At 45.3% G+C, this 27,005-nt stretch overlaps 1 protein-coding gene across 1 annotated transcript in view; it reads left to right on the forward strand.

Moving 5' to 3' along the window:
• The first annotated feature begins 20,359 nt into the window (after positions 1-20,359).
• The window catches only part of RNF43 (ring finger protein 43), a 55,444-nt gene continuing 48,798 nt past the window's right edge, over positions 20,360-27,005 (forward strand). Inside the window, exon 1 of the mRNA XM_062507219.1 lies at positions 20,360-20,596. Coding sequence (XP_062363203.1) covers positions 20,360-20,596 — 237 coding nt within the window. The remainder of the gene's footprint in view (positions 20,597-27,005) is intronic.

Here is a 27,005-nt window from a genome sequence, read left to right on the forward strand (position 1 = left end):
ATACAGTCAAAATAAAATCTCTATATTAGTGCTGCTGTGTTTGGCCCCTTCTTTCCTCTGTGGGGAGTTCTGCTTGCCCAGGGGGTTTCAGGGTGCTGTTACTCATCACCTTTTCCCTTGATTAAGGTGTGTAAGGGATTTAATATCTCTTCTCACAATCAGAATCACGGGGCACAGAACACCTCTGCCCTCTTCCAAACAAACCTACAGCATGTCCTTCTGCAGTTAACCAGGGCCTCCCAGTCTCTCCTGTAAGGACTCAAGAAGTTTTCTTTCTAAGGAAGCATTGTTAGGCAGGATTCCCTGCTATGAGGAAAGGCTGAGAGCTGGAATTGTTCAGCTGGAGAAGAAAAGACTCCAGGGAGATTTTAGAGCCCCTCCCAGTGTCTAAAGGAGCTGCAGGAGAGCTGGAGAGGGACTTTGGACAAGGGATGGAGGGACAGGACACAGGGAATGGCTTCCTACTGTCACAGGGTAGGGCTGGATGGGATATTGGGAAGGAATTGTTCCCTGGGAGGGTGGGCAGGCCCTGGCACAGGGTGCCCAGAGCAGCTGTGGCTGCCCCTGGATCCCTTCGCAGTTTCCAAGGCCAGGTTGGATGGGGCTTGAGGCACCCTGGGATAGTGGAAGGTATCCCTGCCCATGGCAGGGGGTGGCACTGGATGGGCTTTAAGGTCCTTCCAACCAAACCATTCTTTGATTCTATGATCCCCTCACTCCTCACTGACATTTTCCTATCACCTGTTCCAGGTAGGTGTGTGGGTGGTTCCTCTGTGCAGGATAGTGGATGGGAGAGTTGTGTTTTGTCAGCTGGATGGTGCTGCAGGTCAGTCTTAGTTTGTGATGGAGCCAGAGAGAATCTCCTGGAAAGTCTGTCCTCAATTCGAATATTCAGGGATATTTGAATTCAGCAGATCCCTGGTAAACTACTCCCTCAGTTCAGCTCAGGTGTTCCTGTCAGGTGATACTTAAAGGCCTCGTATCAGAAATGTGGGGAACAGGACCGTTTGTCACATTGAAACGTAAACCATTGTTCCTCACAGTCACGAGGTCAGCTCAGGAGGCTGCTTTTGCTGGAGATTGTAAAACTCCAGAACAACAACAACAAAAAAAAGCATTTAAATGAGATTCTTTCTAGAAACCAGATAAATCAGTGAAATTACAGCTCTGCCAACACTTGAATACAGATTAGCCATGTGAAATGGAATTGGTACTACCCAACTGACATGAGAATTATGAAGAATTTAGAAGGGTAGCCTCTCTATGGAATGTGCAGTCACTGCCCCAGTGAGGCGAGGGCTCAGCTTTGAGGAATTCCCTCAGGCAGCTGCTGACCCTCAGAGAGAATCCCTGACTGCTGACCCAAGGATGAGATTCCACTGACCCTCAGCAGGGCTCCAGCCCACTCCAATCTGATCTGTGACCAAATGGTCACATAAACTGGCTGGATGGGGGTCTGACCTGACACCACAGCCACCACAGGCATGACAGGTTGGTCACACAGGGACTGCCTGTGGCAGGACACTAGCTGGAGGGGCTGGTCCCAGCTGTGGTGGGTGCTCTGCCACAGCAACACTGTTCAATATTAGTCATGACCAGCACTTTTACAAGAAAAGACCATTTATAATTAACTTTCATCTTTAGTAGTTCCAATGCCATCTGGAGAGGCAGAGGAAGGCTGACTAGTGGGATGTGGGTGTGGCCTGTTGGCTTCTTATCCCCAGCAAGGAAAATACCACAGCAGAATTTCCCCATGCACAGTTAAGAGATAAATCATTTTTTTATAAATAATATTAAGTAACAAGCTGCTGGGACACCTGTGGCTAGTGTCAGGTCAGCCTGGCCACCCCAGTGAGGGGCAATGAACTCTCCTGGTTATTAGGCATGGAGGGAACTGTTATCACTACAGGAACATAAAGCCCTCGTTGCCAACACATTCAACCTGAGGTAATCGATACCTACCGAAATGGGTCTGAACCCAGCACAAACAGGGACATCAAAGCCTTCCCCATCCACGCACCAACTGCCAGGAATCCTTGGTGAATTAACAACCAGGGCCGTGTGTGATGTGCCATGCTATTTCAGCAGACACTGAACAAAACAAACACATTTCGGTGTAGTGAGAAGCCAGGTTAGGCTGGCGAGGGCTGGGGTTACTCAGGTGTGTTAATGGATAACGCTGAAACGGCCAGGGATGTGGAAGAAGAAGAGGAAGAAGAAGGTGACATGTGGCCTTGTGAATCCTTTGAGCAGGAGACAGTTCAACAGAAGAGACACAGGCAGGAAGGATTTCCGAGCTTTCTGAGGTGTGTGAATGTTTGTCTGGTCCATTTTCAGTGATAGTTCACATATTTCACTTCAAAATCTTGGGCTTCTGTGAAAGTGAATTTTTGATGCTTCCATTTGTTTTTGGGACCTTGGGTATCTCTGTGTGTCCTTAAATAAAACTGTAGATGAAAGATGCCACACGCAGGCATTATCATAATTTGAAAAAAATTATCATAAAAATAATCATTATCAAAAATTATCATAATTTGAAACAAAAAAAAAAGTTGCCCAAAGCAGTGCACAGCTTCAGTCTCACCAAGCTTAGGCTGCTCCTGCAGATTTAGAATCACAGAATAATTAAGGTTGGAAAAACCCTCTGAGATCACAGAGTCCATTCTCCAGCACTGCCAAGGACATCACTAACCCATGTCCCCAAGTGCCACATCCACAGAGCTGCTAAACCCCTCCAGGGATGGGGACTTCACCCCTGCCCTGGGTAGCTGTGCCAGGGCTGGACACTTTTAGTGAAGCAATTCCTCCTGGTGTCCACCCTGAGCTCCCCCTGGCCCAGCCTGAGGCCGTTCCCTCTCCTCCTGTCCCTGTTCCTGGAGCAGATCCCAAATCCCCCCCAGCTGTCCCCTCCTGTCAGGGAGTTGTGCAGAGCCACAGGGTCCCCCCTGAGCCTCCTTTTCTCCAGGCTGAGCCCCTTCCCCAGCTCCCTCAGCCGCTCCTCTTCGGAGCTCCCATTTCCCGCCTTTTTACCTCAGCCCCTCACTGAGGGCGCCCCCGCGGGCCGGCCGGACACGTCCCACAGGAGCGCTGTGAGGGGGATGCCGGGGCTGTGAGGGCTGGGGGAGCTGAGGGAGGGGGGGACCTGCCCTGGTCACCCGGGGTTGTTGTTGTTGTGAATGGGCTGTTCTCCGCGAAGGTGGATATGTTGGTTCCCGGGTCAGTCTGTCCGTACAGCTCCTTGGGCTGCTCTGACACGCCCTGCGTCCTGCAAGCACCATCCAGGTTTAGGACAGGTCGGGTATTCCAATCCTTATTTTTGGTTACTGTTTAAAAGCAGGAATTGCTATGTGATTCCTGAGGTCTTTTCTGTGGTATATATGGGACTTCACCTATAATGCCAAGAAAAAAAACCTAAGCATTTGAAAAGCCAGAAAATCTCACCTCAACACCAAGTTAGGAAGAATTGATGATTTAATATTAACATTGTTAAGATGAAGATGAGTCATTAGAGACTTCTTCAGTGCAGCCTGCTCTGACTGATGCACTGCAGGGCAGTGGTAGAACAAACATGGCCTTTTGATTTTTTTGGCCTTTTTCTATGGGATGCAGTTTTAGGGAGCTTTGGTTCTTGGAGTCTCAGGCTCTAGAAAGACAGAACAAGGCTAACATCAAGTTTCATGCGCAGCTGAGTTCTGGCAGTTCTCTTTCCTGATGATTTAGGCATGGGTTTGCTGTAAATGTGAGGTAATTTGAGAGATAAAAGATATTTTTGTTTGCAAAACGTCAGTGTGTTCCAAATGTCTTGCAACATGGAACTCTCTGGTAAACATCCAGGAACAACTCCTGTCAAGCAACTGTGCTTCCTAGCTTGGTGTCCTTTGGTGTCTTGTTGATATATTAAGACTAGACAACCATAATTTCTCTATCCAAAGGTAAAATATAAACAAGGGAATTCTGAGATGTCTGGTCATTCTCTGTTAATATATGGTAAAAATACTGCTTGAAATAAAAATACTTACTTTCTGCTCTTTCTGAGCAGGAAATCTGATCAGTCCTAAATGTTAATTCTTAATAGATTTTCAGGGCCAAGTTGTATTTATTTAGTGATTTTTAATGATTTAATGTGAACTTGCAGAATGATGACTGCAAGTTGTCCATCTTGAATTAGTTCAAATCATAGAATCATGGAGTGGTTTGGCATGGAAGGAACTTTAAAGCCCATCCAATTCTACCCTCTGCCATGGGCAGGGACACCTTCTACTAGACCAGGTTGCTCCAAGCCCTGTCCAACCTGGCCTGTAAGAGGACGGAAAGAGGTAAATGTGAGACTCTTTTTAAAAATTCCTTTAGAGTGAGAATTGGAAACTCCACAGTGAGAAAGCCTGGCTGCTGGACGAACCATTTTGGTGTAAACTATCCTGAAATTTGTACTTGTCATGGGATATCTCTGCAGAAAAGGCACAAATGATAGTGTGTTTGTAGGAATTCAGTGAGCACAGGAATCCTGGCTGTTGCTGTTGATGCCTGAACAAATTCATTACAGCCTCTAATAGCTGTAAACAAACTGTCACAGCTTATGAGCTAATTTAATGAAATAATCATCAAGAAAAGAAGCTAAGAGAAAAAGAGAATATCTAAAAAATTACAAAATGGCAAACTTTGGGATATTTTTGTCTAAACCGAACTAGTTGAGTTGACTGTGAAAAAAGAAGTTGACTTTGAATTTTTATTCTTGACAAAATGCATTGTCATAAAGTGCTTTCAGGGTCACCTGGAGGATTTGGACATTGCTCTTCCCCAAGTTGTTCAGGAGCTGTTCAGGAGCACTGGAGTTCTGGTGAAGTCTTGGCTTTGTGATTTCCATGGGTTTTTACCATATTGTCAGGTTTAACACACAGCATTTTCTGAATGACTGCTTTGGTTTAGTGGCTCCTGCACACTGGATTTCCAGTGCATTTCTGAGCACTGGTGTTTTGTTACTGAATTTGGAGGAGACTGAGCGCTGGACAGAGGTGTGCTGACACTGCTCTCCTGCCACTGTAGCAGCACCATGTGCTCAGGGTGGGGACACAGCCTGGTTCTGGGCCAGCTGTGCTGCAACAAAGGTGTTCCTGTTCCCCCAAAATTTTGTGGTGCCTCAGCTCCTCGTGCTGCCTTTCACTGCCTGGGAAAAATCCTCTCCCCAACATTTGTTTCATTTTCTTGTGTACCCCCTGCAGCACTGCAGACACAGCGCACTTTTATCACCAAGGCACTTTATTTCCATGCTTTTACATAACAACCTCATCCCAGAGGCAGGAAGACTGCCAAACTTTTCCAGATAAAGGAGTTTCCACCCTGGCTGCTTCAGCAATGGGCTCAGCCCACTGCCAATTCTGTTCTCCAGCCCTGCACATCCTCATTGCAGGACTCAGGTCCATCAGATATGAAAAGAATTTCTGCACTTGCTTGTCAAAAGAGAGTGAAAAGTGATACTTTTGCATATATTTCTGCAATGCTCTGCCATGTGTACATCTCAGTGAGAATTGGATAGAAACTGGAAAGTCTAAATGGAAGAGAAACCTTTAAAGACAAAAGATTCTCTGTTGGGTTGATTTTGTTTGATTCTCTGTTCTTCCTTCAGATTTTGAGCATTCTCTGATGATTTCCAGACCCTCCTTGCAAAGGTTAAAGGATGAAGAGAAAAAGGTTTGTCCACAACTAGTCACTGTTGGGCTAACTTTTTTTTTTTTTTCAGTTAAGCAAAATTAGGACAATAAAGGACTGATGATGTTGAAAAGTTCTTGGTCTCATGTTTTCCCAGATTATATTTTTAAAAGCAAAGATTAGTCAAAAATATTGTGTAGAATAGTTCGTTCTGTTCAGTTTTTTTCTTGCCTAACTTCTTTATGTTGTATTTTTTTTGCACTAAAGAGCAGAAAGCACAAAAGTCTTGACTATTTCCTTTCATCCAAAGTGGTTCTGCTGAGTTTTTCAGTCTCATTGAAATATTTTTATTCTTCAGAAGAGAAGCTGAAGCAAGTTATTAGAAAAAGAATTCTTCCCTGTGCGGGTGGGCAGGCCCTGGCACAGGGTGCCCAGAGCAGCTGTGGCTGCCCCTGGATCCCTGGCAGTGTTCAAGGCCAGGTTGGACATTGGGGCTCGGAGCAGCCTGGGACAGTGGAAGGTGTCCCTGCCCATGGCAGAGGGGCACTGGATGGGCTTCAAGGTCCCTTCCAACCCAAACCATTCTTTGCTTCTCTGATTTCGTGTATCTGTTAATCTATCTGCTCTCCTTCCTTGTCTACACTGTAATATACAAAATGCTGAAAGCGTGTTTCTTCCCTTCATTTTAAGGGCACAGCACCAAGATTAGATTATTTGCAAAGTGATACTTCAAATATGTATTTCCTAAGTAAGGGGACTAAAGAATATATTTTCAACCTTATTCTTGTCTCCTTTCTTGTCACTGTTGAAGTCCCAGTAAATTAATTCAAAGTAGATCTTTGTCAAAAGACTTCTTTTAATGTGTGTTCAAACTTCTTTTTTGACTTCAGAAACAAGATTTCTCTGCGTTTTTCACTGTGAGAGCAGTAAAAAAAAAAGCCCATCTGGGTATTTTAGACCATAAATACTTGAAGGATTTAGTTCTGTTTGCCTTCTACTATTGGCAAAACCTTTGCTAGAGGTAGGGCTGCATCAGAGAAATGCAGTGAAGCTTTATTAATCAGAGAATAATGAAAAATCAGTCGAGAAGGCTGTGTGAGAAATGGGTGTTATTGGTGCCACCTGATCTTGCAAGTCCAGTCATGCCTTCAAATGCATCCGTGGCCAAGAGTTCTTTTGCCTATGATCACCTTTATGGTGAGTGGTAACCTCAGAGCAGTCATGGTGCTCTGAGTCATACACCCCCGTTAAGATAAATAATTGTCTTTGCATGCAGGGCTTAAAATTCACATGGCCAAAAGGGGATTCTTAAAATAAAAAGCAGCTGAAAACATCTGTTTTAACACAGCGTGAAGAGCACCACATTTTCCCTTGAGAAAAGCAGAGTAGCTGCATTAGTAATGCACTTGCAAAACCCGTTGTAGGATTTATCTTGCCTAAGATTCATCTGAATGTGTAATAGTCAGTTGGATGTGCCTGGGCTCGCACAGAGATTTCACAGAGAGTCAGTGGAGAGAAACAGGCACCTCCCAGAGCTTGAGTCACTCCAACTTTCTTAGACGGATGCCTTCAGAAGACAATTAATTTCTTTCTGATGAGCGTATTAGTTCATCAAGCGTGCAGAGAGTTGACAGCTGCCAGACCTCTGGGGCTGTGGCAGGAAGGCATTAATCCCACCTGGCTGCTGAAGTGCAGACAATACTCGCTCCCATTTTCCCTTCTTGAAGAAACTTTCTTATTTCAGTGAAGAGATCATTTTCATTTTCATCAGTCCTTTAGTTGGTACAGGACCAGAGCTTGCAGATTTTGTATCCAGACCCATTCCAAGTGTTCACTGATTAGCCAGGAACACGCACAGCTGCATTCCCTAATTTCCTGCATAATTTTGAGTTCTGTTGACCCTAGATTAATAACTACCTCCCCTTAAGCATAACTTTTGGGCCTGACTTTATAATTTCCCAGTGAAAGGATGGTCTTAAGTTGTTTCCTGGGTATTCCCTGTGTAGCGCATGTTCCAGTGGGGTGGGAGATGCTGGAGAGTGTCAGTCTCTTTGGCCCAGCTGAGCTGGTGATAACCCCTTTTGATGCCTGTTCCTACCCAAATGTCTGGAAATGATCTGGGCATTCCATCAATTTCCAACAGATTTTGGGAGAAATTATGTAGCACATGTTCCTTGGAGCTTGAAACACATCTGATGCTGGTCATGTTGGATTTGTATTTATTTTATAGAACCATAAAAACGTGGAATGGGTTGATTTGGAAGGGACCTTAAAGCTCATCCCATTCTATCCCTTCCATGGGCAGCAACACCTTCCACTACCCCAGGGTGCTACCTGGTCTTGGACACCAACTCCACGGATAGGGCAGCCACAGCTTCTCTGGGCATCCTGTGCCATGGCCTCCTCACCCTCAGAGCCAAGAACTTCTTCCCAAAATGACATCTATCCCTGCTTGTGGCAGTGGGAAGCCATTACCCCCCCACCCCCCCTTCTGTGACTCCAGGCTCTTATAAATAGTCTCTCTCCATCTTTCTTGTTGGCTCCTTCAGACACTGGAAGGTCACGCTGAGGTTACCCCAAAGCCTTCTCTTCTCCAGCTGAATAATCCCAGCTCTCCCAGCCTTTCCTCCCAGCAGAGCTGCTCCATTCCCCTGATCATCCTGGTGCCTCCTCTAGACTTGCTTGCACAGGTTCATATCCTTGCTGTGCTGGGACCCCAGGGCTGGATTTCTGGTCTTTCCAATTTCCTGAGCTTGCAGGTAGCCCTGGGACCTGTAAGAAGCCCTCAGTACCAATGTGAGCCCCTCCTGAGTGCAGACCCCACCCCAGGAAAAGTGCCTGGGGGACTTGCTCAGCCCCATCACTAGACCATTGGACTGGTGAGAGCTCTCCCCAGAAGTGCTGAGCTTAGTTCAGTGCTTGGCAAGGGGCCGTTCCCACCATGTTTGGATGTAGTAGTCCTGAAATGGAAGAGTAAGAGATTTTCCCAGTATTTACAGCCTTTGTGCCAGAGAGTGGAACTGGATGCAGTCTCTGGTAAAGCTGCAGCCTTTGTGCCTTCAGCTAAAGTGATGATTGATTTGTTTTTTACTGCAACACTGAGAGCCATAAAATAACATTGTCTCAAGAGGAAGGTATCTGTAAGAATGTGGTCTTCATGTTATCACCCCCCAGCTAGATTTCACATGCTTATTGCTATCCAATTAATCCAATCTTTTCCAGTTTAGAGAAAGCAGGATTTAGTGAATGTCTGAATAATTCTCTAATGAACAGATCTCTGCTTTGAAGATAAGAACACTGGCCTTGGTCAGACCAAACTCTCATCCCAAAACTCACTGTCTCTTCTGACAGCAATGCCCAAAGAGCTGGAAGGAGCATAGCAAGCAGGGACTGATGCATTCCCAAAATACTTCCAACGGAGCAAATTTCCTCACTGATAGGGTGGTCAGACACTGGAAGGGGCTGCCCAGTGAGGTTTGGAGTCCCCATCCCTGGAGGTGCCCAAGGAAAGCCTGGACGTGTCACTCAGTGCTGTGGGCTGGGGATAGGGTGGGAATTGGGCACAGCTTGGACTCCATGGTCTGGGAGGGCTTTCCCACTACAAATGATTCTGTGATTCTGTGTGGGCTGAGGGAATGAATAAACCATAAGTTGTATTTAATAGCCCTTGGTGGATTTAATTTCCATGAATTTGTTTGTCCCATCTGATGTAGAGAGTGGCACATGCATGGCTGTGCCAAGGACTTCACCATGGGGCTCTTGTGCCCAGAGCCACCTTCCCCACCTTCCCCCATCTCTTTTGAGCCTCCTGCATTCAACCTCCATTTGGTTTTGATGCGATTGGGTCTCCATCCAAGTCCCTCACACTGCCCATAATTTTAAGCACTTCTGTCTTGGTTCCTTCAGTTGCATTTTCTCTGGAATGGAGAGCCCTGCCTCACTTTGCTGTTCTTCAGGACAGTGTTCTGTCCACCATCCATGTGCCTTCCCTGCTGCGTTCCTGCTGAGATGCAGAGTCCATCCAGAGCTTCCATGGGCCCAAATACATCTCCTTTCTGACTGAAACCAAACTTATTTTAAGGCTGATCTGTCTTGTTTGGAAGAAGGAAGGGGCCGTGTTTCTTTTGTAATTTATCAGTAAATATTATTTATTCCATAAAATGCCATTAATCCCTGTTTCCATAGTACTCAAAGGAGAACACTGTTCCCTGTCAGCTATTTCACAACAGCTGGTGAGAGAATGGGCTGTAACTGGTAATTTCTCCTGGGTATGACTGGATCAACCATATCTTAGACAAAAGAGCTTAGAAACTTCTCTCCAATTAATAGGGCAGGATGAGAGCATGTGAGTGAAGTCTCCTGGGTCTGTTTGTTGACTCTTGATTCCATCTTGAAGTCTTAGAGATGAATTGCCATCTTCCCCTTTAAAATCTCTGCCATCAGCAAACATTTCCTTCAGTGGTTTTGACTTTTTACTTGAAGCTTTTAATAGCATATGATCTGAATTTGATGTCTTACACTTATCTCCCACTCCACAAGCACTTTTCCCCTTCAGGTCTTTCAGTTTCTTTTCTTAGAAGATTGGGTTTTTCTATAGTATCTGTTTGTTTTCCCTTGGAATCATTCCAACAAGCTACATTAAATTTCTCCTTTGCAATTGCTCACTCACTTTGTCTTCACTGGAGCCCTTCAAAGGTTTCTTTTGTTGGTTTCTCAGGTTTGCAAATACACTTTGGAGTTTTCAGTGAGAGATTCACAGGTATAATATATAATATTAATATTTAGAGTTTATATAATATTAATATTTAGAATTTTATTTTCATATATAATATATATATTTAGGGCGGCTGGCCATATCCAGAATTGTGTTCTGTTCACAGGTCACAGAATATTCTCAAAGATGCCCAGATTTCATCATAAAGCTGCTCAGAATTAGCTTTTGGTTAATGTGAGTCGTTCCCACATCTGCTGCTTTGGAATGATGGCTACCAGCTCTTTCTGTGTTGTTCAGCTCCCAAATTTGTTGCTCCAAACAGCACAAAAATACAGCAACATCCTATTAAAAAGGGCAATAGGCAGAGATATTAAAAACCTTCTTGTTTTTTTTTCATAGCAATGATCTTGTGAAAAATCCCATGTAAGTTCCAGTCATTGCAAGTTAATTATCTGAGCTGTTTGCCATCTCAAGTTATACTTGTTGCATTTACTGATTATCAACATTGGACTAAATCTGATTTCATCAAAGATTTCTCTCTTGCTCAGAACAATTGCAGATTATAAAGACTGTCTGTCCTGCAAATAATGCCTTTGCTCTCTGCATCACCAAGTAATACCCGCAGAAAACTGCCTCATCTACAAAGTTGATTTTTATAATAAAATCAGTGTTCAATTTCACAGTGAAATTCACATTCCTATCTGAATCCACTTTCTGTGGCTTGCTGTGATGATAAAGTCAAACAGCCAAATCAAAAGGCTGATAGTAAAACACTAAAGACCATGTTTATGGAGTTTCTACATGGGTGTAGATCAATTTTCCAATATATACTTTTCATATTTATTAGAATATATATAAAATAAATACTATATATATACAATAAAGAGAATATGTAACATATAATAAATGTTTTTGTAGACAAATTGGTCTTCAAATCACTTGGGGAAGAATATATTTCTGGAATTTATTTTACTTTGTGATTCTTGAAATGTTTAATCAAAATAAGCACAAAGTGAGCACAAATTCTGGCAGTCTGGTGGCTGTGTTTGGATCCTCAAGCTCCACCATGGGGTTGTTCAGCCCCCAGCCCTTTCAGTGGCTGTGCTAGTTCTGCAGCTCCCCTGTCATGGCAGCCACTTCCAGGGGAGCCCAGGAAGCAGGGGAGAGCAGGGGAGACTGTAGGAGAGAATTGCAGGCTTCTGGACTTCTGGAATGAAGGCTATAAATTTGAAAATGGATCTGCTTGAGAAAGGGGAAGCATTGTGGGTTACAAATATCTATTTCAAAGAAGAACTGAACATGAAACGAGCAGTTCTGTAATTCAAGTGAGGTTCCAGGGCATCAGCATAGTGGGTGTCCTCATCAGCGCAGTGGTTTGTTCTTCAAAAGTTTTTTGCTTGACTTCACCAGAATTTATCTTAGTTAACGAGTCTATGTTTATCTTTGAAGAATGTCCTTACCTGGACAAAAAGAGATTCTTTATTATTATGAAAAGACTGGCTCCACGTTTTTTTCCAGACAGCTTTTTGCAGCCCTGAGTTTCACTTGATGAATGAGAAAAACTACAGTGACTTTTGGAATCGGCCCCACCTCCAAGGTGCCTTATTAAAGAGAACTACAGGGCCTACTCTAAATGTTTTATATCATTCCAGTGAAAAGTTCTCCTTACTTGGAGGGCCTGGCTTATCAGATATCAAAAGATCTGAAGTAAAAATGCAAGGGCTTCCTTTTCTACTACAGCATAATTCTTATCCTCTTTTTTTCCCTCTCACATAAGACAAGCAAAGCAAGTTATGCTTATGTGTGTTGAAAAAGGCTTGACCTACCCAAGCTTGATCATCCAGTTTCCTGCATTGCAAATATCAGCCTTTGTCTTTTATTCATGTTTTGTTGTTTTTAGTTTTTTTTTAATATAAGCTTATCCAAGTTTATCCAACCATATCCAACTTGGCCAGTCTATGGCTAGGATAACGTGTTGGTGTAAGGATGGGAATAGCCAGCAGCCAGTCAGGCCACTGATATTCCAATAGTTATTTTTCACCCAGTCCACTTTTGTCCTCTCACTTTCATCATGAGCTTCTTTTTCATCCAGGACTTAAGGATCAGAGTAATGGGAGTCACAATCATAAAACTTGTCTCTGAATATGTTTGGGATGTTTGGGATAGACAATGATTCTGAACCTTTTGGTTTAGTCATGGCAGTCCCTGAAAAGGGCTGGTTGTCAATGAAATTCCCATCTTCCCTTTCACCACTTTGGCTAAATTTGACCATTTTTCCTCTTGAGCTCAAGTGACCAGCAAACCATCAGTCTTTTGAGTCCTGACTTCTCCATCTTTTGTCCTTTTTCATTGTTTCACTGCTGCCCTTGTCGCATTCTTGTCTGTCCTAGCTAGTGAAACTGAAATTTTGAAACTGATTTTAATTGCAGTTTGGGCACTTTTTCCAGTTTGAAATGCATGTGAGTTCCTGCATTGCATCCCAGAAAATGACCTGTGTTACAGCAGGTACAAGCTAAGGTCTCTGAGAAGAGGCAGAAGAAGTTGCAGTTTGAATGGGTTTGGCTTTGGCAGGATGAACTTATCCATCCCTGGACAGTTGAATTGGGATCTTACCTAAAATCCTGGCTGCTTCAGACAATAATCAACCAATGGAGCAAAAGTGAAATGCCTTGTTCATGGTTTTAAAAATACAGCTGAAAAAAAAATAAATAAAGGAACTACGTTTAAATGCAGATCACAAAAATATAAAGGTGGCTTGCCTTATGGAAAGGCTTTGCTTAACGTCACCCCTAAACTTCTCCAATTACAGCTTTTCTCTTCCTCTCCCTTCCTTTCCCTTCCCTTTCAACCACAGGTGATGACTGTCTGCAGGCTGGTATATCTGTATGGGTCACAGCAGGACTTGACTCCTCTAATAGGTGATCCTGTGGCTTCCTGTTGTCATTAATTCATCTATGGAATTAGTTTTTTATTAACCATTACCTCTCCATGGGATTAGCTTTTTGTTAACCATCACCTCAGACAGAAAGTCTGAGGATAATCAGGCACTAAGGACTAATCCTTCATACCTACATCTCTTCCAAAATAAACCTGTATTTTAAGTATACCTGAGTTTCTCTTCATCATATTTATATGACTTGTCTTAACAAAAGAAACTTCATTTCCAGTGTTCTTTAACTCTGATTTATCTCCAGAAGAAGGACAGACTCTGATTGTTAAAATGGGATTCCTGGTTTCCCTTGGGCAGGACTTGATGGTTTTGAAACTTTTCCTTGTCTTCTTTCTGCTTTGAATGTTGTTTGATCTATATGAATTCTACTAAAGAAAAGGGCCATTGGAGGTGACTGTGCCCTGTCAACTTGTGATCACAGGAGAACAATTCAGCAGCATTCTGACCTACTCTGTAATGGCAAAGGCATCCTTGGGAGTCATTCCCCTGTAGATGTGGACAAACCCTTGAAGAGGAAGAAAATGTTATTGGCAAGTAACTGAGCACAGGTGAATTCATGGTGATAATGTGGAAGCTTTTACAAGTTTTATTCATCTTATATAGAAGAGTATTTTGAGATTTGCCACTGAATACAAAGATTTTAATTGAAAATTTAGATAAATGGTCAGATTGTTTCTGATAAACAGATACTAAGTTTCTGTTTTCTGTGGAAAATATAATTTAACAACATTTGATCGCTATAAAGCATCCTCACTGGTTTATATTTGGTGGTGCTTGACAAGTTGCAATTGCACTTTGTGTACCTGTGCCTGCTGTTCCTGTACACAAGGTTTGGAGAGCCCTGTGCAGTGGGGCAGTGCTGGGTATCCCTGACACGACACCAAACACAGGCTCCAAGAGAGGACTTGTTCCTGTGCTGGTGCTGGTGCTGGAGCTGGAGCTGGAGCTGGAGGGATCTCCCTCAGCCCCCCTACTCTGTGTGCAGTGCTGGCCAGCCGCAAACACTGCCAGCTCCTGAGCTGCAGCTCCAGAACTACATCACAGAATCATGGAAAAGTTTGGGCTGTAAGGGGCCCTAAAGCTTATCTCATCTCACCCCTGCCATGGGCAGGGACAATTTTCACTATCCCAGGCTGCTCCAAGCCCTGTCCAACCTGGCCTTGGACACTGCCAGGGATCCAGGGGGAGTCACAGCTTCTCTGGGCACCTGGTGCCAGGGCCTCCCCACCCTCACAGCCAAGGATTTGTTCCTAATATCCAATCCAACCCTGCCCTCTGGCAGTGGGAAGCCATTCCTCTTCATCTCTCCATCCCTTGGAGTATTCTCTCTCCATCTTTCCTGTGGGCTCCTTCAGATACCAAATCCTTCATGCCCAAATGGGTATTTTCTCTGTTGCTGAAGGTGTTTGGAGTTTGGGGCCCAAATTTCCTTGCTGGGAACTGAAGGATCAAGTGTGTGAGCCCCCTGTTTTGTGGGCAGATGGTTTGCTTTTGAGGCCCTGTGTCTTGGGTAACTGGTGAGAAGACTGATGGTGGTCCTGAACATGAGCAGGCTCAATGACAGGAGTTTATTTTGTGTTGAAGAGCAATTCAGGGACTATTAGCCCTTTTGTTTGACAGATTCTCTCTTTTTTTTCAGAAATAACCTTTTTCTAACTTTTCTCCTCTTCCCAAACTACCCTGGAGTATTCAGTTACTACATTTGCACAGGTCTTTAGGAATATTGTTATATAACACTGTCAAATGCATATATAATTCTATTCATATGATACACACACACACCTATATATATATAATTAACACTGAACAGACTCATAGAATTAGTAAGGTTGGGAGGAACTACGCTGGTTTCATCTGGTGGGACTTCTGAGTGGGACACATCCAGTGTCACCTCCCTGCTCAGGCAGGGCCATCCCAGAGCACAGGGCACAGGGTTGTGCCCATGTGGCTCTGGAATATCCCCGCTGAGGGACACTCCAGCCCCTCCCTGGGCAGCCTGTTCAGGGCTGGGCACTGCCCAGGGCAGAATTTGTGCCTCCTGTGCAGGGGCAGTTGCTGGGCTCAGTCCCTGCCCGTTCCTCTGGTGTCACTGCTGGGCCCTGGAGCAGAGCCTGGGCCCTGCTCTGACCCTCCCTGCACACAGGGGCAGGGGATATTCCAGAGCCACATGGACATAATTCTGTGCCCTGTGCTCTGGGATGGCCCTGCCTGAGCAGGGAAGTGGCAGCAATGACTGTCTATGGTCCCTTTCAGCCTGACCCATTCTGGTATTCTGGCTTATTTCTTCTGGCCAGTTTGATGGCTGAAGGCAAAGTTCAGACTGTGAGGACATGTACTCTAACTTTGTGTATTCTACTTTTCTGACTTTGTGTTTAGCTTAACTTTGTAAGAGCTTGAGTTTCAATCTGGTACCCTCAATGGATCCTGAGTTACAAATGTATTGTGTAACCCATCCAGGCAGGGTTCACCTCAGTTTAGATGCCCTTTTAGGGTAGAGAAAAACAGTTATTATTTTATACTGAAGTGATTACAGGGAAATATTGAGTGATCTTTGTCCTTCCTTCCTTCCTTCCTTCCTTCCTTCCTTCCTTCCTTCCTTCCTTCCTTCCTTCCTTCCTTCCTTCCTTCCTTCCTTCCTTCCTTCCTTCCTTCCTTCCTTCCTTCCTTCCTTCCTTCCTTCCTTCCTTCCTTCCTTCCTTCCTTCCTTCCTTCCTTCCTTCCTTCTTTCCCTTCCTTCCCTTCCTTCCCTTCCTTCCATTTTCTTTTTAAGGAGAACATTAGCGTGATCTGGGAATATTCAGGAACTCAGCATCTGAATCTCTAGAAGGGATAGATTCAGATGGTAAACCTAGTGGGAAGAATTTCCTCTCCCTTGCTAAAAAAAAAAAAAAGAGATGTTACTTTTTTTTTGGACATTGCCAAGAAAACTACTTTGAGATTATTAAAGAAAGGAGATATAAGAATAGTTTAGTTATTGGTGGCACTGTGAATCCTCAAATATTACAGTTAAAATAATACACTTGTACAGCCTCTCAGTGTTCTTATCAACACACTTCCGCAGAGATGCTTACACTAATTCCTCCTCTATGGAGAAGGTATTGATTAAATTAGTAATTTAAACCTGAAGTTCTGGGAGTTGTCAGAAACATGGATGTCACAATTTGGAGCTGTATTTGCTGAGGGTGACTGTGCTCTAAAAGAAATGCTGAGTAATGAGGTGTTATGGAAGTAACTGGGAAAAACCCCACCAAACTGATGAAGTTGATGTAGAAGACCAAATATTTCATCTTAGATCACAAAATAAATGTTGTACCAGCCTGCTGATATCTATGCTGGAGCATATGAGAAAAACCAGCAGCAGAACATCTGAGGCCAAACAATCCTCCAACCTAGTAATGAAAAGAGAAACCTTAATACCCACAGCTTAGTGAGACACAAGAGGACACCAAGAGTCCTCTGGATACATTTTAGAGCCAAAGTTGGTGCCTCCTTCAGCCTTGTAGGAAGCTCTTTGCCTCTCAGCTGTGCATCCAGGAGCTGGTGGTGGAGTTGGGAGAGCTGTAGCTAACTTCAAAGGGGAGTGTGTAGATTCCAGATAATGGTGGTAGTTAATAATTCAGCTCATACCGCCCATCAGTTTGAAGCATTTAAGGAAGGAGTGAAGTGTCTTTGTCAGTACAGAGAAAGAACAAGGGCTGCAGTTCTTTGCCTCAGATGTGAATGACTCTGTTGAGAGATTAAAGCTCTCCTGAGTGCCATTCCCAGGTTTGCTGTGGGGACTTAAAGGGTGTGTGTTCACTTTCTTGACCAGACATTGGAAACATCCCCACATTGATTTGAATAGGGTAATTTACAAAAAAAAAAAAAAAAAAAACGAAAAAAACCACAAAAAACCTTATTGTTTGTGCTCTCTGTCACACCTTGAGTTTTCTGTAGGATTTTGGCACCAGCTTTGGCAACACTGAGGCAGTCGAGCCCTTCATGGACTGGATAAGATGTGTGTGTCACAAGTGGGACATTCCTGCAGGTCCTGGCTGGCTTTAATTAATGGTGGGCAGCTGGTATCCATGGAAAGGAAGGCAAAGATCTTGGAGCATGGGAGCATTTTGCTGATAATTTGTTTTGTTGTTGCTTTATATTTAAAGTTTGAAGAACTGGAAGGATTCCTGTTCTTTCAACTGCAGGCCTCAAATTCCCAAGCTGGAGCTATATTTTTCAGTCCCCGATAGGAGCACACCCGCCTGCTAGGTTTAGGCCCCAGATTTACTCAGCATTCCCGCTTCTTCCTAGATCTCCATCTGCTGGCAGATGTGTCTTTCAAGTGAGGTGCTTTGGAAAGGAAGGAACAAGAGAGAGCATGTGAAAATATGCAGCAGCTGCCAGCTGCGCTCCCTATGTATATAGTCATATTTATATGTGTGCACAGCTATATTTATATATGTGTATATAGCTATAGTCACATATGTCCATAGTTATGGGATAGTTATATTTTTATATATAGTTATGTGTATAGTTATGTATAGTTATATGTGTAATAGTTAGATTTACATATATAGCTGTATGTATATAGTTGTAGGTACATTGCTTTTTCATAGGTGTATTGACATTAGATAAGTATATGGATATTTAAATAGAAAACTTGGTATTTTATACTGAATCTGCAATAAGTTTTTAACAGAAATGGGTGCTGGTTTGCATTTTCTGTTTTAAATTGCAGACGATCGAGTGTTGTAGTTGAAAACATGCTTCGTGTTTCAGTAGCTGTGGCTGTTATGACAACTCTCAGCACAGCGACAAGTTTACAAAAGAGAGGACGGACTCCCCGTTTGCATCATTTTTTTAATTTCCGTGAGTGACTCCAGGGGTGTCACAACGCCGCTCGGAGACCAGTTTCGCTTTCCTGGGGCCCCTCTTCCAGGAGCAGCGAGCGCGATCCCCGGCCCGCGGTGGGTCCCGGCCCGCAGTGCTCCCGGTGGGTTCCCCACGCCTCCCGCATCCCCGCTCCGGCCCGAGCCCGCGGCTCCGGCCCGCAGTAACCTCCACCTCCCCGCGGAGCCCGAGCGGCGGAATTCCACACCTCTGACATCAGCCCGACCTGGAACCTCCCCGAGCCCGAGCCGGAGCGCGGGGGCAATGGGCAGCGCCCCGCCGGGCAGCGCAGCCGGCCCGGAGCCGCGGCGGGCCGGGCCCGGGCGGGTATCCCCCGCCCCCGCGGGCCCGGGAGCTGCAGGAGGGCGGAGGGGCGGGAGGGGGAGCCCGCGGCCCGGCCGGGGGCGGTGGCTCGGCTGCTCCACCCGCCCGTGTCCGCAGGTACGAGCGCCCGGCCGGCCCGGGGCTCGGCCGACAGCCCGCCCGCCAGGACGTTCCGCCGCTGCCGCCACCGGAGCCACGCTCCGGCCCCCGCACCCCCGGCAGCGGCTCCGCCGCCGGGTCGCTGCCCATGTCCCAGCTCTGCTCGCCGATCGCGCTCGCTGCCGGCACGACCGGTGCCCGGCTCCGCTGCGGGGACGCCGCGCTTTGGAAGCCTTCCCGGAGCGCGCGGGTGTGCTGGCGCAGGTCGGGCGATTACATGCGGACACTTCACTTTCAGCCATGCCTGCCCCGGGAGCTCTCTGTCTGCTGTAATTTTCTGCCTTTGATCTCCCCGGATCCTCTTTCGTGCTGTGGAGCTCCGCTTGCACCTACCTGCCTGCTGCGTGTTGTGCGAGAGTTTTCCTCTTTTTTTTAATACCTTTTTTTTGTTGTTGTTATAAATTCCGATTTTTTTTTTTTAAGACCGAACCCAAACATCATCAGAGCCACATGGTTTTGTTAAGCTACTGGAAATAACTTTTGCCTGGGATTTACTGCAGCATTCCCTCCCGGCCTGGCCCCTGAGGACTCCAGCAGGCTCACTGCCTAACAGGTTTGCAAAGCTTTTTTTTCTTGTAAATCCCTTTTTCTCCAGAGCCGTGCGATCACTGTAGCTTCAGTTTAATCGAAAACACTTTCTGTCTTTAATTCTCCCAGTTATGAAGACTCTTCGATGAATTTCATGTGACCTTTGGGCAGACCGTGGAGCTTTCTGTTTTATTTTGTGGGGCCTTGAGTCGGGATCTTCTTAACGTGTGCTTGGAAGTGGTCATACCGGAACTCGGGCACGCACAGAAATAGTGTGAGAGAAACCAGATACGCCGTAACTTTCTGCCTGATACCTGTTGGGCTTCGTGTCTAAACTTTGGTGGTGTTTGGGAGGCCTTTTTTATTTTCTGGGAACTTCCAACCATGAAGAGGAGCTCCGTGTTTTATTAATTATCTTTTAGAACTCTACCCAGAGTCAGATTGTGAGCATGGATTTCTAAGGGAAAAGTGAAGCTGATCTCCAAACTTGAATGAAGCACTTCTGCATGAGGAAGATGGAAGGGATCAACTCCATTTGGAAGGGAATGGTACCAGAGCAAGCCTTATCACCATAAATTCAAGGAATACCACCTGCCTGATTTCTGGGAAGGATACCAATCGGTGCAGATAACATTAAGGTTGTGCTTATGCTGTGGGAAATGCTAGCAAGAAGGTGAGGTGTTTCTCCAGGGTATTTGGGATGGATGTTTTGAACCTCTGGATCTACCTAACTCTTGGCCAGGAGACAGGAGGCCTCCACATCCGCGGGGAGAGCTCCCCGTGCCTCATCTCCGTGGGACCGAGGAGCTCCTAATGCTCCCTGTGCACCCAAACTGACTTCTTGCTTGCAACCTATTTTGCTGATACTTCTGGATTTATCTGCCGGAGGAGAGACTCAAAACTTAGGATTTTTTTATTTTTAGTTTGTTTAAAATATGCCTCTGAGCTCCCGGCGGCCTCTGAGCACGTGGCACGGGGCGAGAGGAGCGGCGGTGGCGAGAGCCGGCGTCGCCGGCGAGCCGCGCTGGCGGTGACCGAGCCCCGCTCTGCGGCCCCTGGGTCTGTCCGGAGCCGGCTCGGAGCCCCGGGAGCGGTGCCGCCGGCCGGGCCCGCCGCGGTGAGGACGCGTTCCCGAGCGGTATGAGCGGCCGGAGCCCGCTGCTGGTAGCATGAGTGCTGGCCCCCAGGTGCAGCTGGCTGTCCTCTGGCCTTGGCTGCTCATGGCGACCCTGCAGGCAGGACTGGGCCACACTGGGCTAGCGCTGGCGGCGGCCGTGGAATCGGAGCGGGCGGCGGCGCAGAAAGCCATCATCAGGGTCATCCCGCTCAAGGTGGAGCCCATCATCCTGGAAGGGGAGTTCGCCAATGTCGCCGAGGTGACTCCGGCCGAAGGGAAACTGCTCCAGGTAAGAGCAGCGGTGCCTGGTCCCGCTCCGGCGGCCTTGCCACCCGCCCCAGCCTGTCCCCTTTCCCTCCTGGCTGCGTCGGCTCCCCGAGCGGTGCATTGGGTTCCGTGTCCTGGCATGGGTTTGTGGTTTTGTGCCGTGCCGTGCTCGGTGCGTTGTCCCGGCGGCTTTGATCACAGGGGCCGAGGGGACGGTATCGTGCAAAGGGCTGAGCTTTCCTTCGAGGCCGAGCTGTTGGCTGCGCTTTATTACTGCTGAATTGTGGATGTGGTCGGCTGATTCCATGGAGATTATTTCGTATCTTAATTGATGTTATAAAGCTGAGTGTGTCAAGTCACATGTTGGGATGTGAAACATCTGACAGAAAACAGGATTAGTTTTTTTTCTCTGAAATTCATGAGGCTTTCCACACCCAATGCCGAGGCTCTGTTTTAGCTCCAAAACCTATCCTGGCTGTGCCCACCAGAATCCTGGGCCTGCTTGTTGTTGCCTGTACCTGAAGGGTGAATGTTACCTACACAGGAATTCCAGTGGTGTCACCACCAGGTTATTTTTATAGATGAATTAATGCTGTTCTCTGACCTTTATTAAGGGGAGAGTATCTCCACACCTGGGCAGGTGCTGCACAGCCAGAGCTGAGCCATTCACTGAACAGACCCATCTCCTGCACACACTGACTTTGGACCTCAGTTTCCTGAGACCTGGTGTGCATTCTTTCCATTCTATGGCTCATTTGCCTAGAAATTGTGTGCTTTATTCCTAAGAACAATAAAAAAAGGACAAAATAGCCTACACTGATATTAAGTCTTAATTTTCTCTTGGATTTTTCCAGGACTTTCCAAATGGGCTATGTTGCAATCTTAATTAAATTTGTAGTCTGGAAATTTAAATGAAAGTAATAAATCTTGTGTAGTTTTTTGAGAAGAGAGGGACAGTTGAGCCAGCTTTAGAACATGGTTACTGGTCTGAAAGTGAACGTGGACAATCTGTGACATGAATAAAGCCTGCTTTTCCATGCCTTTTGAACTCCTCAGAATGAAATCTTTGCTATAAAAATATATTACCAGGCTAAAAACAATATCTGAGACTAATGCAATCAAGGTCCTCTTCTGTTGTGAGGCAATGTCCAGGAAAGTCAATATTTATTCCTTACAAAGGCTACATTGGTGTTGCAACCGAGCACAAAGTATAGGGTAGGACCTTTTAGAAATGGGAGGATGATAACCTCTCCTGAGGGATGTGTGGAGGTTTCTAACCAAATGCAGCGATACCAATTGGGAATTTTGTGCTATCACAGCAGCACCAGGTGTTTGGAATAAAAAGCTGTGAATAGTGTCCAATTTCATCCTCTAAAAGTCATCCTCCAAATAGAGAGGGCTGGGGAAACTAATCCAGCCTGTTAAGTTTGGGCACACAGACACTGACCTGCCCTGGGTGTGTTTCCAGGCCTTGACTCTGCTACTCTGTGTACTCAGGTGAGCTCCTGCTCTACATCCCACTGGATCCAGCGTGAGAAGTCCTGTTTTCAGCTGGCAGCGCTGGGACAGGGGGTCAGGCTGTGCCTTCTGCAGCAGGATGTTTGCCCAGTGCCAGGCACAGTGCTCTGGGAGGGCTTAGCCAAGTGTACCTGTGACCTCTCCTGCCAATCTCATGCTGTGGTTTCTAATTTTGCTGCTGAATATTGAAACCTGGCCTATAAAATGGCATTTAGAATTGTTTGGGTTCTGATCCTGCACTGGGTTCTTACCTCTGGAAAGCGAAAATGGGAAATGGGGATGCAACTCTTCAGGTACATAATAAGTAAGAAATTATAGAAAATAATACTTTTGGTTTTTTATAAGAAGATAAGAAGTTTGGTTTTAGATAGTGGGATATTAAACACACCAGAATCAGGCTTTATTGGGACATCTACTTTTGCACTTGGTTGTCAGCATCCCAGTCATGCAAAAACTTTAGGTCACATGCTTTGATGTCAATGGAACTCCTGCTTAATAAATAAACTTACAGATGTGCATGCATACTTGCACAACTGCTTCTTCAAATGTAGTTTAGGGACATAATGTGGTACATTTACAGAAATGGGGCTTTTACAGCATTTTTGCATAGGTCTTGGTTATGTCAGACCCTGTAGGGTGCAGTCAGCCTGTCCAGGAGAACACAAACTGTAGAACTTAGCTTGGAAGTGAGGCATGAATGATCCAGTCTTGTTTTGAAAGCAGTGCTCTCTTCCTTCAGAAGTAGAATAGGATTGCCCAAGAACCAGAGTAGGCCCTGTAGTCAAGTCAGGTTCTCTTTTTTGTGACTTCTAAATTATCTTCATAGTGCTCTGGTCAGTATATTTTTAGAAATGCATTCTTAATTTAATACAGAAAATCTTGCATGTAAGTGATAGAGCCTCACCAAAGGTACTTCTACATGAATGTTTTCCTGGTTTCGTTTCTCCTTGCCCTATTTTCCAGGATCATCTGCAGAAATGGACTTTGATTGTGGTGTGTTACATCTTAGACGCCAACTTTAGCACAATATCCTCTTTACTTACAATAAAAGAGCCCCAGCGTTGAATTCCCCTCACAGCCTTTGCCCCTGTGGGTGGTTTTGTGGGAAATCTATTTCCGTTGTTGCCCAGGGGGTGAGCAGGAAGATGCCAGGGAGCCGCCACCCCTGCCATTGTAACTCCAACAGTGTTCCTCTGGCACTCCAACGCTGCTGCTGCAGTGTGATGCAAAGGGAGAGGAATTTCTCAAGCAGGCAGAGCCACTTAAGCCTTTATAGGTCAAAAAACCAACACCTCAGATTTCTTGCAGAAATCATCTCCAGGCTTGTGCAGTGCTTCAGCTTGTTCAGGGAGCACCTGCTCTGAGCATTAACTCTTGCTGGATGCAGGAAGTACCTGGGGAACTCACTGGCAGTTTCCAAACTGGAAATTTAGGTTTGAAAGTTTAAATTGGCTAGGAATCCTTCCCTGTGAGAGTGGGGAGGCCCTGGCATAGGATGCCCAGAGAAGCTGTGGCTGCCCCTGGATCCCTGGAGCCAGGTTGGACACTGAGGCTTGGAGCGGCCTGGGATGATGGAAGGTGTCCCTGCCCATGGCAAGGGGTGAACTGGATGAGTTTTAAGATCCCTTCCAACCCAAACCTGTCTGGGATTTTGTGATATCTGTTGGGCGACTGCAGGAATCTGAACTGCCATTAAAAGTCCCTTGGGAGTCAAAAACTGGCCCTTTATTACAGATGTAGGAACCAAAGCTTTTAGACAAGTAGGTTGGAAGGACAATGGACAATCCACGAGCAGCTCAGGATTCAACATGGCCTCGGAATTGCAGTTCCTGTGGCTGTTTACAGATTAACTCCCTTTCACAGGATTACCGTAGAGATTTTTCAGCTTCTTTTTTTGATACATCTGCTACTCTGTTGGCTGACTTCTGAGGAATAAGTCTTGGTTTCCTTCTTACCCTTGACTCAGTCTCCACTTTGTACTGGAGAGAGGTGATTTTGGTTTGAAGGTACATAGGAAAATGAAGAATGTCTTGGAAAGGAAAGGAGAGAGTAACCAGAGTGAGTTGAAAGAAGATTTTTCTAATTTGAATTACAACATGTGAAAATGTAATTGTGTAAGAAAAGCTTTTTATTAGGAAAAAGTTTATTTTTATTTATTTTATGGAAGAAACCTTTTTATTTGAGATATAGTTCATCACTTACAGTCTTGTTTAGGACAGTTTAAAGATGATCAAGTCTCGATCAAAAGGATGCATTATTAAAACTGAGCATTAATATCTCTGTATTTAAGTACGTATAACCCCCATCTTCTACACGGGGAAAAGGATGATTTCTTTGGTCTGTGCAGACCGGCAGGGGTTGGTACCGTCTCTAGTTCTGGGCATTTGAGAATAAGTGTTAAAAGTTTGAGAAGAGTTGCTATTAATGGTATTTAAAAAGAGATGGATAACCTCACGTTACTACAGGGCAAAGTGATCAGCAGTCCAAATCCCTTCACGTGCTGGCACATAGAAAATTCCAGTGCATGTGTGGGACAATGGCACAGTCTCACTGAGCAGGCAGTGTGTAGAACTAGTTTTCCCAACATCCATTATTTCATTGCAAGTCTCACAATACTTTATTCCACTTCTATATACAAACTCAGCAGTTTCATAATGAGGGGATTGTAGGAGAAAGTCAACTTTTCACTTATCCACGGAGTGCATCGTTTTAACTTATCACTGCAGGAAAACACCTTGAAGAAAAAAAAAACAAACTTAAAAAACCCACAGAAAAAACTCCCTAAAGGCTCTAAACCCCCAAACCAAGGATTATCCTCCTTACTCCTCTCCCCCTCAAAGAATAAATTATGTTAAAAACATTCAAAATTATATATTTAAGATGTATTGAGTGCTAATTAGAGGAGGAGCCTGAATGACTTTTTTTTTTGGTGGCATGTACCATTCAGAAGGAGAAAATCGGTCACAGATCCAGTTAGAGGAGGAGCATGGTATTCAGAACAGCAGAGATAATTATCCCTTGGAATTGCTGCAGTGATGACCCTGGACAATGGAGTGTGTTACCAGTGTTGCAAAGCACATGCAGTTGGAATTGGAATCACCTCCTTAAGTGGTCCAAGAGGTTTACACTCCCAACCCATACCAAAGTAAATATCTTAGCAGTCTTCTATCCTCCCAGCTCCTGCATCAACAAAAGGATGTTGAGTGCATAATGTTGACAGAGATCAAAGAAGTGAGAAAGTCGAACCAGGTGATAATGGGGACTTAAATTATGTGTGAATGAACTGTTCCGATAGCACAATACAGGGACAGTTCAAAGGAGCAGTTTCTATCTCTTGGAACAGTTCATACTGAAGTACACAGACTTGGTTTAAGTAATATGCAAGAACTGCCTCAGAAGCAGCAATAATGGAGCCACTTGGCCTGACTGCAGCACATAAAAATGGGTGCTTAACTACCAAAAAGTGTAACTCGGACAGAAACCATTAAAGGGAAATTACACTGAAACACTGAGACAATGGCACATACAGAGGAAAAAAACACATGTTTTTACATGGTTCATAGATACTGCTCAGGCAAGGCTGAGACATTTGGAATTATTTAACCTGGAAAAAGGAAGTTCCAGGGTTACCTGATCATGGCCTTCTGTGAGGTAGCAGACAAGTAAGATGGAGAGAGACTATTTACCAGGGCCTAGAGTGACAGGACAAGGGGGAATGGATTCAATCCAAAAGACAGTAGGTTTAAATTATGTATTAGGAGAAAGTTCTTCCCTGTGAGGGTGCTGAGGCCCCAGCACAGGCTGTCCAGAGGCTGCCCCTGGATCCCTGGAAGTGTCCAAGGCTGTGTTGGACATGGCTTGGAGCAGCCTGGGATAATGGAAGGTGTCCCTGCCATGGCAGGTGGTGGAATGGGCTGAATGTCAAGGTCACTCCCAACCTAAACCATCCTGTGATTCTGTGATTCTGTGATTCTGTGAAAGTAGAAGCTGTCTTGGGGAACACACGAAGCAATGATTCAAAAAGGCTGTAGTCACCCAGCACAGGGGCATTGGTAGTGTTGAAGAAGCCCAAACAGATTTTTTAGAAATTAGACATAGAGTATGACTACAGTGTTGGCAGTGTCCAGTGCAACCCACGGTGTGGATTAGTTCAGTATTGGTGAGGATTTAAGCGCAGCTGGAAGGTGACCCATTAAAATCCAGATGCAGAGTAGGAACCTCCATTAGAGTTGGCTGCTAGAAAAGGTTAATCTCAGAGGCTGTTTCTGAACTCCCACCCCTCTCTTGAGCATATACAGAGGCTGAGCTGGAGCTTTCCATGGTGTGTCTTCGCCTTTCCTTACCCAGAAAACATGACTGGAAACTGTTCCCTGTTTAAGGAGTTTAAAGGACTTTAAACCTAAATGTCCCAGCTTCCCAGTGCACCATCTGGTGCTGCTTGTAGTTGGAGTTGAATTATTTATCACAGGGGACACAGATCTATCTTAAAGTGATGATTTTCAGTAGTAAAAAGGTGACAGATCTGGAGGCTCCCAACTGGAGCAGAGCAGAGGTCTATGGTCAGATGACTGAACCCACAGGGATGGAGTGAGTGATAGTCAATAGAGGATGTCTGGCCATGCACAGACCCTGGAATACATCCAGGGAACAAGTGGACATTTCCCAAAGATAAGCTGATAAAGGAGTGAGATTGCAGGAGGAGGGAAACAGGCCCCTGTGGTGCATGCAGGCTGCAGCCAGGCTGAATTTGTTGTAGAATAATTCTGAACCATTAGAGAATTGGGTTTTTTTTCTGTGCCTCCGTCAAGTGAAAGCTTTGGTGGGCATTTCCTATGGATTGAGGAAGGCTGTTTTGAACTGCATGTGAATTCATTATTTTTAAATGAAAACTTTCAGAATTGTCAAAGTAATGC

This window comes from Cinclus cinclus, chromosome 22 (assembly GCF_963662255.1).
Source record: "Cinclus cinclus chromosome 22, bCinCin1.1, whole genome shotgun sequence".
NCBI lineage: Eukaryota > Metazoa > Chordata > Aves > Passeriformes > Cinclidae > Cinclus > Cinclus cinclus.